Genomic DNA, 14396 nt, shown 5'->3' with positions numbered 1-14396 from the left:
TTGTCATGGCGCCACCTGTATCTTCCTTGGCTAAGAGCTGTTTTGCATCCTGCCAGTATGTGCGCCATTGTTCCCCTCCCTCCACATAGCCTACACAATGGGTCCTCCCTCATTCCCCATCTGTGGAGGTTTGTTGGTGACGGAAGGGTGTCATACACTGAACGGAGCAGGAAGGAGATACGAAAGGGCTCCAGTCTCCAGATCTCAGACCATGTGATCTTCCGCTTCGGCAAGTCCCACTTTGTCCAGGCCCCTTGTGCTCCGAGTTCGACAGCTCTAGACCTGCGCCTTTCTTCCACGAGGTGTCGGACCTCTGCTTGAATCATGTCCCTCCTTTGCCGTGGGTCTGCTTTTCCCCATTGCTGGAAGTGGGTAGATCCGAGTCCTTGCCTCCCTATGCATGGGTTCCCGATGATGTCCTTCAGCTTTAATGCCCTTTCAGCTTGTGCCACTGATGTGTCAGCCACCCATTTGCGTCCTGATCTTGTAGTGACGCCTGCTCTTCTGACTTTTTCATCAGTGGAGTCTTGGTACATCATCACAACCCGACACTTTGCCACCTTGAACTCTTCCACCACTGATGAAAGGGGTAGTTGTACCTGACCAGACCTGGTATAAAGCCCTACTGACGTGAAGCTTGGTGGGATTCCGAGCCACTTGCGAAGGTGTTTGTTTACTCGCCTCTCGACTCCTTCCACTGTTGTCATGGGTACTTCATAGATTGTCACATGAGTCGTGGCAGCAGACCATGCTGGAAGAGCCAAGCCTTAAACTTTCCTGGCAGTCCTGACCCCTCAATCTTACTCAGCCATGCATCTGCCTGTTTCTCTGTCCTGGAAACGTTACATCTGTCGGTCAAGGATGCGTCATACCATTTCCCTAGGTACTTAATTGGGTTTTCCTCAATCGATGGTATCGTCTCCCCCTGTACTTGCAGCTGGAACTCGCTGGTCACTTTCCCCCTTCTGATCACCATACTTCTTGATTTCCTTGGTTTGAACTTCATCCGAGCCCATGTTGCCACGTCATCAAGAACCTTCAGGATCCACCTCGCTTGCACATGGGTTGAAGTTGTTATGGTAAGGTCATCCATAAAGCCTCTTATTGGCGGTTGGCGGGTACCAGACTCCATTGATGGCCCCCTGGATTCCTTTCCTGCAGCTGTTATAAGCAGGTTCATTCCCATGACAAACAGGATGGGGGAGATGGTGCAGCCTGTCACGATTCCCTTTTCAAGGTCCTGCCACTGCGTTGTGAAGTGGGCTGTTCTGAACTGTAATTTAAATCCTCCGAAGTAGCTGGTAATTATATCCCTGGTGCGGTGGGGAATATGGTAGTGTTCCATAGCCGTGTTGATGAGGCCATGTGGGATTGAACCATATGCATTAGCCAAGTCGAGCCAGACAACTGTTAGGTTTCCTTTACTCTTCTTGGCCTCCCGGATCAGCTGGTTGAGGATTCCCGTATGTTCCAAGCACCCGGAGAAACCTGGAATGCCGCCCTTCTGGACTGATGTGTCGACATATTTGTTCTTCACCATGTAGGTAGTCATCCTCTTTGCCAGGACAGAAAAGAACACCTTGCATTCGACGCTTAGGAGAGATATGGTTTGGAACTGACTGATGTCAGCGGAGTCCAATTCCTTGGGTACAAAGCACCCCTCTGCTCTTTTCCAGGATGATGGAATGATACCTTTTGTCCATATCCTTCGCAACAGTTTCCATAACCTGCGGAGGAGCATCGGGCATCTCTTGTATACTTTATACGGTATACCGCTTGGTCCTGGGACAGATGCTGAACGGGCTTTCTGTACAATGTCCTGGACTTCTCTCCATGTTGGTTCACTGGTATCAAACTCTTCCTCAGGAGTTTCTGCAGTTCTGCTGATCTTTGGGTGTGCACCACAAACCTGGTTCCTGAGGGCATCACTGTGGCTCTCCTTGAGGAACTCCTCTACAACTTCCTTAGGGCTGGACAATCTTCCAGATCTTGCTTCCCCCAGCAGGGTTTTAGTAAACCTGTATGGGTCCTTAATAAACTGTGCCCGCTTGGCCTCCTTCTCCTTCCTTAGTTTCAGAGACCTTTCTGCCCTTCTCAGTCTGCAGAGTTGCCCTCGAAGTCCACTGGTTAGATCTTTTATGCCCTTTCTTTCTTCAGCACTTGATGTTCTGAACTGCTTGTTGAGGGTCTTGATCTCCCTCCTCAATTGCAAGATCTCTCTTGCCCTCCTGTTAGGCTGATTTACCCGAGTTCCGCTGCTACCCTTTCTCTCTTCTGTGCCAAAGCGCTCTCTGGCCGTGGTGATGATGATTGTTGTCATACTGTCGATCTTCTTCTCCGCTAATCCTGCTAATGTGGCCTCAAGCACTCTGTCCAGGTCCCCATCTAGTTGATTCCATGCAGCGTTGTTGTTTGCTTGGGGCCATCTCACTTTCTCTGTCGTAGGTTGGATGCCTGAGGTAGTATTAGGGGAGTCCTTCCTGTGGTTTTGGGTTGGAGCAGGTGCTGAGAGGTCTCCTGTACTGTGGGGTGCTTCCTGACTGGAGTCCTCCTGCGTCTCACTTAGTGTCTCCACTATGCGCTGCATCTGCTTCTTCCCTTCTCCACATTGGGTCTTAGATTGATGCATTTTAAATTATTTATGTTTATCAGAGCATTCATTAATGTCTTATTTCTCTTTCTCATTAAAGTGCATTTTGCCACCAACTGTGATTGTTATACAACAATCTATAGCACATTCATTAAGCAAAACATGGTCAGGTCAAAGTGTCTGAATAATTTTTGGTTCCAAATTTTTACACTAGTAAAATATATCAAAAATGTCTAAATAATTTTTGGTTTGACTGTACATCATACACCTGCTATATTGCCAAATCTACCCCATTTTTTTTTATATCAACAGAAAAATATACTGAAATATATTCTCTTGAGACTCTCCTGCTTCAGTTTGGTCATAGTTAATGATATGCTAAAGCCTGCTGGCACCATGACATGGTTACAAGGTAGTTGGTGACATCAAAAACACTAGCGATTTCAAACCGCGGATTTGAGACTGTCTTTTTTTCATTGCAGTTTTAAATAGAAAATACTCAGCAATAGTGTTGACTTATGTACAGAGCACTGCACATGACATGCAAGAAAAAAAGTAAATTGTGCACACGTTTTATCCTACAATTTTTTTCTCCAGCATGTCATGTGCAGGGCTCCGTACTTATGAATTTGCACGTGGTTTGTCTTAAAGCATATTAAAAACACCACATAGAGATACAAACACCATTAAACTTGATTTTCACCACAGGGGGACTTTAATAAAGACATAAAGATAATCTAGTCATTTAATTCAAGTCTTCTAAAGACGCAACCACGCTATATATTATGAATAGATATAATTCAGCTTTTATTCACAATAAACAATGCACATGCATAGAGAGCATCAAACATGGTATACGGAAGCTCACCCATGCTTGTTTGCTTTGCTAGAACAAACCTCACTGGTCAACTTCATGCAAGTGCGTTTGAGCTTCCAAGGTTTGTGAGCCAGTCTTTTGTAGGGTCTGTGGCCTTCTTGTTGGGATGAAGGTTCTTTGAAAGATCCAAAACAACCCAAAGCGCTATTGTACAGTCCAGATGACAAGTGCTTGACAAGGATGTGCTGTTAAGTTGACCCTGATTTGAATCTGTGGTGGCCTATATGTGAACTTGAATCTCTTTGATGATTAATGTTTTGCTTCCTGTCTTGCTGCCTAATGCTTTATAGTGACTGCATAACTGAAGTCAGATAACATAAATGCATAAGGCCTCAGAACTGTTGTAAATCTGATGGCTGCTGATATTAAAGGTACTTTATGTAACGTTTTTTGTTCAGAATTATCAAAATTTAAACAATGACTCAATACATCACCAATCCTTCTTGATTCTCTCTATGGTAAGCCTATTATAAGCATTTATATTTTAGACCATACGGGATGGTTTTTATGGGAAATTGCATACATATGTCACTCGCCTGTGTGTGTCTCGTCATATCCGTAGAGAAAAGTTGCTCCAGTTACATTGACGCTTGTAATTAAAAAAAAATAATAATATATTGAATGCGACAGAGCTCGTAATAAAACAATCTGGCTTGGCTTTTTGGAGATGGCAAGAACAGGGATTTGAAATGTTGTAAAACAGATGCTGTTTTTTTTTTTTTTTTTTTTTTTTTTTTGTTACTCAACAGGTGAGTTAGGTATTTTATTGAACAGATAAATTGCCATTTGTAGCTCTAAAAGATTTCATTATAAAGCATTATCGGTAACACTTTACAATACGGTTCATTAGTTAACATTAGTTAACTACATTAGTTAACATGAACTAATAATGAACTGCACTTATACAGCATTTATTAATCTTTGTTAATGTTAATTTCAACATTTACTAATACATTATTAAAAGCTTGTTAACATTAGTTAATGCACTGTGAACTAACATGAACAAAGAATGAACAACTGTATTCTCATTAACTAACACTAACGAAGATTAGTAAATACAGTAACAAATGTATTGCTCATTATTAGTTCATGTTAGTTAATCCATTAACTAATGTTTAACAAATGAACCGTATTGTAAAGTGTTACCGCATTATCTTTTGTGAAGGGTCATTTCATTGTGGTTGTAGTGCTGTGCTAAAACCTATTTTTGAGGAAGTATCATCTGTGTCTATTAGTGGTTATAGCTACAGTAAAGTTTTCAGCTAGTCATCCTTTCCATCTAAACTGTTATAGGCCTCTAAGGCCTAATGAATGTTTTATGAGCAGTAGGATAATCTCTTTTTTTAGTTATGAGAAAAAACTATATTCTTTCACCCAGTCACCAGAGCCGAAGCATGACCAAAACAATGTTCTTCTGCAAAATACAGGCAGTTTTGTTTTTTAACCACTAGAAGGCTAAAAGTTACATAGTGTACCTTTAAGTTGAGGTGTATGATTTCTGAATTTGTGAGAATGGTAGGCATTAAAGAGATAGTTCAACCAAAATCTTGTCATTTCAAACCAGTATAACTTTGATCTGTGGATCATAAAAAAAGGATATATTGAGGAAAGTCTTTTTTATGTATTCATTTAGCAGAATGAACTCAATAATGTTTACCAACATTCTTCAAAATATCTTATTTTATGTTCCACAGAAGAAAGTCATACAGGTTAGGTACCACATGAGGTGAGTAAATAATGATGAACTAATATGGCGCATGTAGCATTTCTGCATAATGGCTGTTTACTTGTTGCATTTTTCCATTAAATTCTAGCTCATCACCTCAGTTGACAAGTGAAATTAATCCAATGATCGTGTTTTTTGACATTTATAAGGGAAACTCTTGGAAATGTTTTTGCTTGGTGTCACAGTGATATCAGTGGTTGTGGGCTGGAGCATGTATATATACGCTTGCAGTGCAGACTGACGTTCATTTTCAGTTTCCTGTGTTTAGATGCAGGTCACTGATTAAGATACACCTTCTGCAATAATAATGAAGTCTCTGCAAAGCATCTTCTTGTTGTTGGTTGTTCTTTGTTTCTGCAACCTTGTTGCAAGTAAAGGTTAGTGCTTTGTTTTTTTACTGTTATTTTAATTTGTGGGTTGCAAAGTGTTACAGCAGTATTTACATTAGTTTAGATTTGACCTACTTTTTTTTAGACTGTGCTAAATTTATTTTTTCACTTCAAAATGCTGCTTGACAGTTTAAAAACTTTATAATTGTTAACGTGGTTTATAAGAGCATTGCTTAACATTAAATGGATAGCAATTTTTTATGAAATGGAGAGTAAAATTTCACCTAAAAATGAAAATTCTGTCAACATTTACTCACCCTCATGTCGTTCCAGACCTTACTTTCTTCTGTGGATCATAAAGGAATATATTCTGAAGAATGTCTTTTTTGTTGTTGTTGTTGTTGGTCCATATTGGACAATGGAAGGCAAAGGTCACCAAAACTGTTTGGTTTGGAACATTCTTGAAAATAATATGTTCCACAGAACAAGGTTCTTAAGACGACATGAGAAACAGTATATATTTTATATTTTTATTTTAATTTTTAGGTGAACTGTCCCTTTAAAGCATAAAAACAAACGTAAACTATCAACATCAGATGTAACATTCACCTGATAATTATAAGGAATAAGCAATATTACTATATAATGATAAGAAAATAGGTGACACATCGCAGATCTTATGAGGTACATTCACTGTCCAGGTCTTGGTCTCATTTAGTGCCAGATTCATCACCATTCAACACATGATTCTTTTGTTTTCTCTCACAAACCTTCATGTCAAACTATTTTTTTTTTTTTTTTTGATGGATGGAATGATCTTGAGTTTGTTTTAACGGATGCTGTGAACTGATCCAGACTGTTTCTTTGAATCATTTTTAGATGTGAGCAAATATAAAGGTGACAATTACACCTTTACGTGTCCTGCACCTAAAACACCTGCACCGCTGGGTGTGTATCTGTACAGCCGACGTTCGGCCAGCCGTGAAGTCTTCTACTATTATTTCAAACAGGACAAATTAACTCTGCATAAAGACTACAAAGATCGTGTTGAAGTCAAAAATGACAAGAAGACTCTAACTATAGACATCTTTAATCTAAGTCCTGAAGACTCTGGGGCTTACTGGTGCACCTGCCTTCCTCTCTCTGGGATATGTACAATGGAAGAGTCAGGACTTTTTCTTTTGGTTCAAGGTGGGTAAACATTTCTTCTTTTTTTTTAATTGAGATTTAATTTTCAGCATGTAATTACAGACAATTTTGAGTTCATGATACATGCATGTATCATTTAAGTTATACACCATTTAAAAGTTTGGGTTAAGTAATTATTTTTTTAAATACCTTTTTAAGACACCTTCAGTAAGGATGCTTTATGTTGACCAAAGTGACATTGAAAATGTTTCATTTTGAACTTTGTAATTATTGAAAAATCCTGAAAAACGTATATTTCCAAAAAATATTAAGCTGCACAACTTTTTTTAACATGGATAACAAGAATGTTTCTTGAACAGCAAATCAGCATAAAAATAGAAAACAGTAATTTAAAATCGTAATAATATTTCACAATATTACTGTTTTTACTATATTTTTGATCAAATAAATTCAGCCATGTTTGAACAAAAGAGGCTTCTTTCTAATATCAAACATTTAAACGGTAGTATTTGTTTTAAGTTATTATTTTTTCAAACTCATTTTGACTTTCATCGTATAACGGTTTGTTAAAAAATGTTCTGTTATAGTTTTGAAGCAAGTGATACACGAATTTGGCTTTACTGAAGTTTATTTGTATTCTTCTTCATAGATCCACCAGAGATCATTTCGGCCTCTTCCAAAAGTCCTACAAAGTCCAATGGCATGAATGACTTACTGATACCAGTGACGGCTTTGACAGCTGGCAGTGTGCTCCTACTGTTACTCCTTGTGCTAGGAGTGTGGCTGGTGCCCAAGGTGAATGTCATACACCTGTTTGTAAATCTGAAGGTCATCAGAAATGCATTGCACATATTCAAACGGAAAAGTGCTAATTTCAGATTTGTCTGTGGGTGTATTCTTGGTTATCTCCAGCCATATCTTTACAAACTTATTGTCTATGTCCTATACTTTCTTCTTATTTTTTAAGAGGCATTTTCAGCAAATATGTCTAGGTTAATAAGCAAGTGTGATTGTTCCTCTCTTCTGTTCCAGATGAAGAAAGTGTTTAAAACTAAGAGAGAAGAAGAGAAAAGGTCTGCCAATGGAGTGTACGAGGTGATGACCATTCCCCGAAGGACATGAGACATCCACATAAATAACAAAGCTATTTGACAACCATATAATTTCCTGTTGCTTAGTAAATGTAGTTCCAGGGTCAGTACATACACAGTATATTCAGTGTGATTTCTGTATCATATTATACATGTTGCTGTGACTCATTCAGACCTTCTTTATTGAGTTCAATCTGATTTGAGGTTGGTTTTCTGACAAATTTCTTTTGAAATATTGCAACACATTCAAAGATTCAGAGAAACTGGTTTTATGGTTTTACTAAATTCTAAGTCTTCTTATATTCTATGTAAATAAGAGTTTTTTTTGTGTGTTTCTTCAGCTTTGTATGATAGTTAAAATCCTTTAGCATTAATTGAGAGATTCAGTTTAGGCATCCTATGTTTTGATTCTCTTTCTATGCATTTGTGGGTTCTAAATACACATATATTTGTATCTTGTGACTTATGTAATGCAATCCACTTTGTATGTTGTCTTTAAACGTCTTATGTAAATATTTTGATAACCTCAGTGTATATCTTCAGTAATACACACTTAAGTGTTTATAATGGCAAATGTATGTCACACTGACAAAACAGGATTTGAAAATGTCCCCTTAGTTTCAGTCTGTTTTTATTTGCCTTGTGGTCTTGGGCTATCTTTGGGGGCTTTCACAATCTGCTTGACAGAGACGAGTCTGCAGACTTCCTTCTGTGGTGTACACATTCATGTCAAGACCCCTTTAAAGGAAATCTGCCTCTCCTTCAGAGAATCTTACCTCTCACTTTAGTCCATCTAGATGCAGATGTTTTTCAAAGGGCTTTATTCATATCTGAGTGGTGTTTGAAACCTCAAAGTGAAAAAAATGCATTTAGGGGAAAAACTGTTGATAGTCTTACCAGAAACAAGAGGATGTGTGAAAAAATGTGTGGGTTTAAAAGTGTTTGTCAAAACAATTGCATAGTCCTATTTTTGAATTTAAAAATACATTTAGTGTAGTTTAGATTGTACCTGGGAAATGTTGCCATCAGCAAAAATCAAGCATTTTCTGGAAAATACGAATAAAAAAAAGTCTATCGTTTACTGTATGTGTACTTAGTTACTGGAAACATTTAACCTGTGAAAGTTTTTGTTTTTGACAGCATATGAAGCAAGTTCTCTTGTGATGCAGCCTTTCAAAAACCAAAACCATAACGTCATTTCACACAAGTTTAAAACCACTAAAAAAAAACTTTAAAGATAAATTGTCCATTTTACAGAAGCTGAAAGCCCTGGCATACAGAAAAACCCACGACAGCATCACAACTTGGCAATACTCACCATGTGAACAAACTAAACTCTTTCCATGTTCCTGTAGCGCTATGGAGGTCCCACAGCCTCTCGCAAGTGCTATAACTCATAGCTTTGAAACAATTGTGCTTGTTGACAACAATTGTTTTGTATGTTAATTGGGTCAAACACAGTTCACTGTCCTTCCAACTAAAATTTTTACATTCAGACTCAGCTATAGGGGAAAGTGGGGTGAGTTGTGCCAGTTTTTATTCAAAGTGACTTTAAAGTGAGGCCATGGCAGTAATGCCTTCAATTTAAGAATGTACATATATTTCAGGATGTGGTGCATGCCTGAGAACAATAACTTTGGATCTGAAATAAATTGTTTCAGAAATATAGCTTTTGGAAAAAAAGTGGTCTCGTGGCACAACTTGCCCCTGGTGCGGGGTAAGTTGTGCCTTTGGGGAGAATATGTAGGGGTAATTTGTGCCAGTCATTTCTGAAGTAAAACAGAACATTTTAATGTTATGAACTGTAATGCTATATGAAAGCAAGACAAATTCAATACAAAAATACTCATTTAAGGTTTATTTAGATATTGTCACCCTATTAAACTGTTGGAATAGGTTGTCATATTTTGTAGTTTTTGGGAAAACGCAAAAAACTTAAATACACAATATATGATATTTGTGAATCATTTCAGGCAAAAAGGCTTTGGCAATAGATGCCTGTTGACATAGAACGCTGTCTCTCAATTATAAGAATATGCCACGTTCCAAATTATTATGCAAGTGACATATCAGTAAGATTTCAGTAGAATAAACATTCAGATTTTAGTTTTTCTAAGAAAATGTAGGTTTGTTTATTTATCCATGTCTTATAACTGTTACGGTTTGGTGTTGCAGAGATGAGGCATCAACGGAAATCCACAATAGATAGGTATTTATTAATATAACGAAGGAGATCAACAGAACCAAACACATCAATATAACATTTAGAACGGACAAGGAGTGAAGGGAGTGAGTCCAATATAAAGGGTGTGCTGACAATCAGGAACAGGTGCAGGCAATCCGTGATGAGGAGGAGAAGACGAGGGAAGTGAGTGCAGGTGTGGAAACACGAGGATCATGGGAAATGGAGTTCTGGGGACAAGGGATCCGTGACAGTACCTCCCCCTCCCGGTAGGCGCGACCACGCGCCGTAGATGGAACACCGGGGAGGGGGGGTGGGCACCCTGGAGACCTCATACCGGTGCAGGGAGAGGCATGGGTAGGAGTGGAGGTCTCCAGGGCGGGTCCATGAGCCATGGCAGGTCAGGTGCAGCGGGCTGCCAAGGCGGGTCAGGAGCAGTGGGCAGCCACGGCGGGTCAGGTGTAGTGGGCTGCCACGGCAGTGTTCGGAGCCCACCCCCATGTGTGGCGCCCACATGTACCCCGCCCACGGGTACCTGGCCCCCCCCCAAAAAATACTTGTGGAGGCTAAGGAGGGACTTCAGGAGCCTGAGGAATGGCGTGGGTTTGTGGGCAGGAGTGGGCTCGTGGGCAGCGGAGCATGGAGCGGTTTGCTCGGCGGCTGAGGCTGTAGCGGCTGAGGCTGAAGCGACTGACTCGGCGGCTGAGACTGAAGCGGCTGGAGCGGATTGCTCGGCGGCGGCGGCGGCTGGAGCTGAGGGCTCGGCGGCGGCTGGAGCAGAGGGCCAGTCCATCCCCTCATACTCCACCAGAATCCCTACTGCCACTGGAGCGTGCTCTGAGAGGGCTGGAGCGTGCTCGGAGAGGGCTGGAGCGGGCTTCTTCCTCCTCCTACGCCTTCTGGGCCCAACGGAGGATTGTGGGTCCAGCGTAGACCAGGAAGTCACTTCACTGGAGGGATATGTGGAGGAAGAAGCAGTCTGACCAACTGGCCTGGCCACCTCTGTTTCTGGAGGGACTGCACGGGATTGACACTTATCCTGAACCTCATCGACTAAGAAATTAGATCCGTTTAAATACAAAATTAGATTAATGGTTTCGCTCAAGGAAAAGGAATTTTCAGGTTCATCCAAACGGATAGTGTCATCGTCCAGTCCATCCAGAAACAGGGCGTTCAAAAGTGCATCTGACCAGTTAGTCAGGAAAGCAAGCTCTACAAACTCCTCCACATACCTCTCCAGTGAACGGCCAACCTGGAAGAGCCCGATCAGCCGGTCGGCCGCAGATGTAGTTGCGAGAGGCTGAGAAGGAGTTGGAGCCTCGAGGATGAGGAAAATTCCCATCTTATCCTTTGTGGATATCCAGCGGTATTGGTCCGTTCTTCTGTTACGGTTTGGTGTTGCAGAGATGAGGCATCAACGGAAATCCACAATAGATAGGTATTTATTAATATAACGAAGGAGATCAACAGAACCAAACACATCAATATAACATTTAGAACGGACAAGGAGTGTGTAACGTCTGCTGTGTTGTCTCAAATGAAGAAGGGTGATGATCTAAATGCAAGCAGTTTATTCCACACTAAAAGTCACATGAATACAAACTTGGTTCCATGCATGACAAAGTAATCCACGGGTTAGCAAGGTATGAATCCAGGCATGGCAATAACATTAACTCCAGACAAGACAAGACAAGGCATGAACACCATGGGAGAACAACAAAAAACACTAAGTTGAGAAACTCCAACAATAACCAACCCCCGCTGACTAAAACAGGGACCTATTTATACAGAGAGGGCTAATGAGGTAACAAGGGGGAGGGGAAAATCATCAAGGCAATTAACTAGGGTGACCATAGTAACTAACAAGGGAGTGAGGGCAAGCACAAGGTGAAGACAGACATGACAACACTTCAACATAAGAGTCCCGAACTCAGACACGCTCGTTCTGAGTTCCTTACAGAGTGAAGGGAGTGAGTCCAATATAAAGGGTGTGCTGACAATCAGGAACAGGTGCAGGCAATCCGTGATGAGGAGGAGAAGATGAGGGAAGTGAGTGCAGGTGTGGAAACACGAGGATCATGGGAAATGGAGTTCTGGGGACAAGGGATCCGTGACAATAACTGGTATCAGTCTCAGACAAAATAATTTGCCCGGTCTGTGGAAACCCTACTTAAAGGTTGTTCCACATTATTAAGCAACTCACAGTTTTCATGCAATATTGGGAGGAAGAAAGATCTTTCTGAAGATGAAAATACCTGTTTGCTGCTCCAACACTGGCTTTTTTTATAGTTGCCCTTTTAATACAATTAATTTTTTTTGATAGGAACTTTCATTAATAAGCCTTTATCTGACTGAGTTCTGCTGTGCTCTAAATCACTCACAAATCTTATGATAATTTGATAATCTCCATTCAGTTTTCACACAATATTGGTTGTTTTCATGCCTTTTGCACAACATTGGACCCTTTCATGCTTTTCATCTTCAGAAAGTGTGTTTTATAAGTGTGTGGCATGATGGGTTTTGGTCTAAAATCAAGAATGTCACATAGTTTAACTGCTAAAATGTAAGAGTACAATGTACAATTACAAATTAATAACATGTTGAAAATAATCATACATGGGGGTGAGTTGTGCCACTGGCACAACATAACCCAGGCCCTCTGGCACAAATCACCCCGGATCCACAAGTTTGAAAAACTAGCATGATCCAGCAGTTAAGAGCTAACATCATGCTAACTATAGACTCATTGTGTAGCCTGCTAAAGCATTAAAACTTGTGTGAAATGTTTACAAACTTGTCTATAATTGTTCACTACAATCAAAAAACCTTGATCATAGAAATTTTACTTTGAAAGGGAAAAAAACAGTTTTTTTTTTTTTAGCTAAAATGTCCTTTCCATGTGTCTCTCTTCTTTGGAGGATGAGTAAAATGGATGGCTTTACAAAATTATGTGGTCACATGACCAATTTCTTCTATGGTTTTCCAGAAACAATGGGTGGAACTACTTCCCCCCTGGCACAAATCACCCCACTCTCCCCTACTGAAGGTATATGCTTTGAAATGATATGTATTGTGAAAAGCGCTATACAAATAAATGTATAAACCAAAAGTTTATTCTGTTTTACGGTTACTTTTTATAAATGTCTGGTTGGGGAAAGTTGTCTCATGTTTTAAATCTTAATAATCTACCTATACAATTTAATAATATTTGCTGGCTCGAAAATATATGTGTTGATATTTTTAATAATATCAATAATTAAATTGTTTTTCATAAATGTTTACTGTTTTTATCATTTTGCAAATGGGTCAATATATAATTGTGGGAGATTTTGAGTTTGAATTATTTCTGGGAAAAAATATATTTATTTACAAAATATTATTATCTTCCCTGATAAATCATCCCTGAAATATTTTGTTTTTAGTAATTGCCAAGCTCAGGCATAATTGATTTCAGATATTTAGTTTTAAAAACAAGAAGTTTACTCATTATTTGGTCAACTATGTTACGGACAAAACCTATAAGTTTTAACTTTATGTAAATGGCAGACATTTAAAAAAATCATTACTCTTGGAAGAATATGTGTCTATTTACCTACCTTTTCAATTAAAATACCCAATTAATTAAGAAAATACACATTTTGTTCAATTGAAACCCCAAATTTCAAGTACTGAAGTAACCAGTCTGTATATTTTGTTTCCAAACTGCTTGATTCATGATAATTTTCTTGATTAAATTATGCTGAGGTATATATTTGACAGCTACTCAGTATCTAAATATTTACTTGGAGATTAGGGAACCATTGAAATACATATATTTTTTAAAAAAACATAATGGTAACTTAATTGACAGCCCAGTATCATAGTTGACAAAAGTAACATAGTTGACTGGACATGACAAAGTAGGATGATGTATTTAACAAACACAATCCTAAACTATATCAATTATTATAGGTTAGCTAATCTTTTATTGCATTTAATCAAGACCTGTTGAATATTTCATGACATAAAGGAGAAATACAGACGCACATCAGTTTAAACTGTTTGTGTCAAAACTAAATTTCCTTCTCATTTAAACAGTCAGTGCCCCCAAAATGCTTAGTTCCTTTGGCATTGTGTAAGCACTGCAAGTCAAAATGTTTAGATGTTTTGTCACTATGGCAAATATCCCTCATGTCCACCTTTCAGTCTTAGTCCAGTCCTTCACTGACAATGGTTACTGTACAGTTTTTGTCTAGCTAACAGAATACAATTGTGTGTAAAACTGAAAAAAGACAGGATTTTAGGGTAAGAGTAGCCTCCAAGGTTTGACATCATATATTGCACTCATACTGCCAAGGAAATTGTAACCATTATCATTCACACACATAAAGTAACTTCCATACATCAGAGTAAAAGGAAAATGTATACAGCATAATATACTGTAATATAAACACACAAACAAAAAACAGTGAA

The 14396-nt window shown here is 39.2% G+C and overlaps 1 protein-coding gene across 1 annotated transcript; it reads left to right on the top strand.

Annotated features, from left to right (window-relative positions):
- Nucleotides 1–5451: 5451 nt before the first annotated feature.
- Nucleotides 5452–8707, top strand: LOC137017686 (uncharacterized). The gene is made up of 4 exons (XM_067382173.1): nt 5452–5570; nt 6402–6713; nt 7321–7466; nt 7704–8707. The coding sequence occupies exons 1-4, from the start codon at nt 5501–5503 to the stop codon at nt 7791–7793; spliced, it is 618 nt and encodes a 205-aa protein (XP_067238274.1). The 5' UTR covers nt 5452–5500; the 3' UTR covers nt 7794–8707.
- The last annotated feature ends 5689 nt before the right edge of the window (nt 8708–14396 follow it).

This window comes from Chanodichthys erythropterus, chromosome 3, assembly GCF_024489055.1.
Source record: "Chanodichthys erythropterus isolate Z2021 chromosome 3, ASM2448905v1, whole genome shotgun sequence".
Taxonomy (NCBI): domain Eukaryota; kingdom Metazoa; phylum Chordata; class Actinopteri; order Cypriniformes; family Xenocyprididae; genus Chanodichthys; species Chanodichthys erythropterus.
This window is presented reverse-complemented; position numbering and strand designations above follow the sequence as displayed.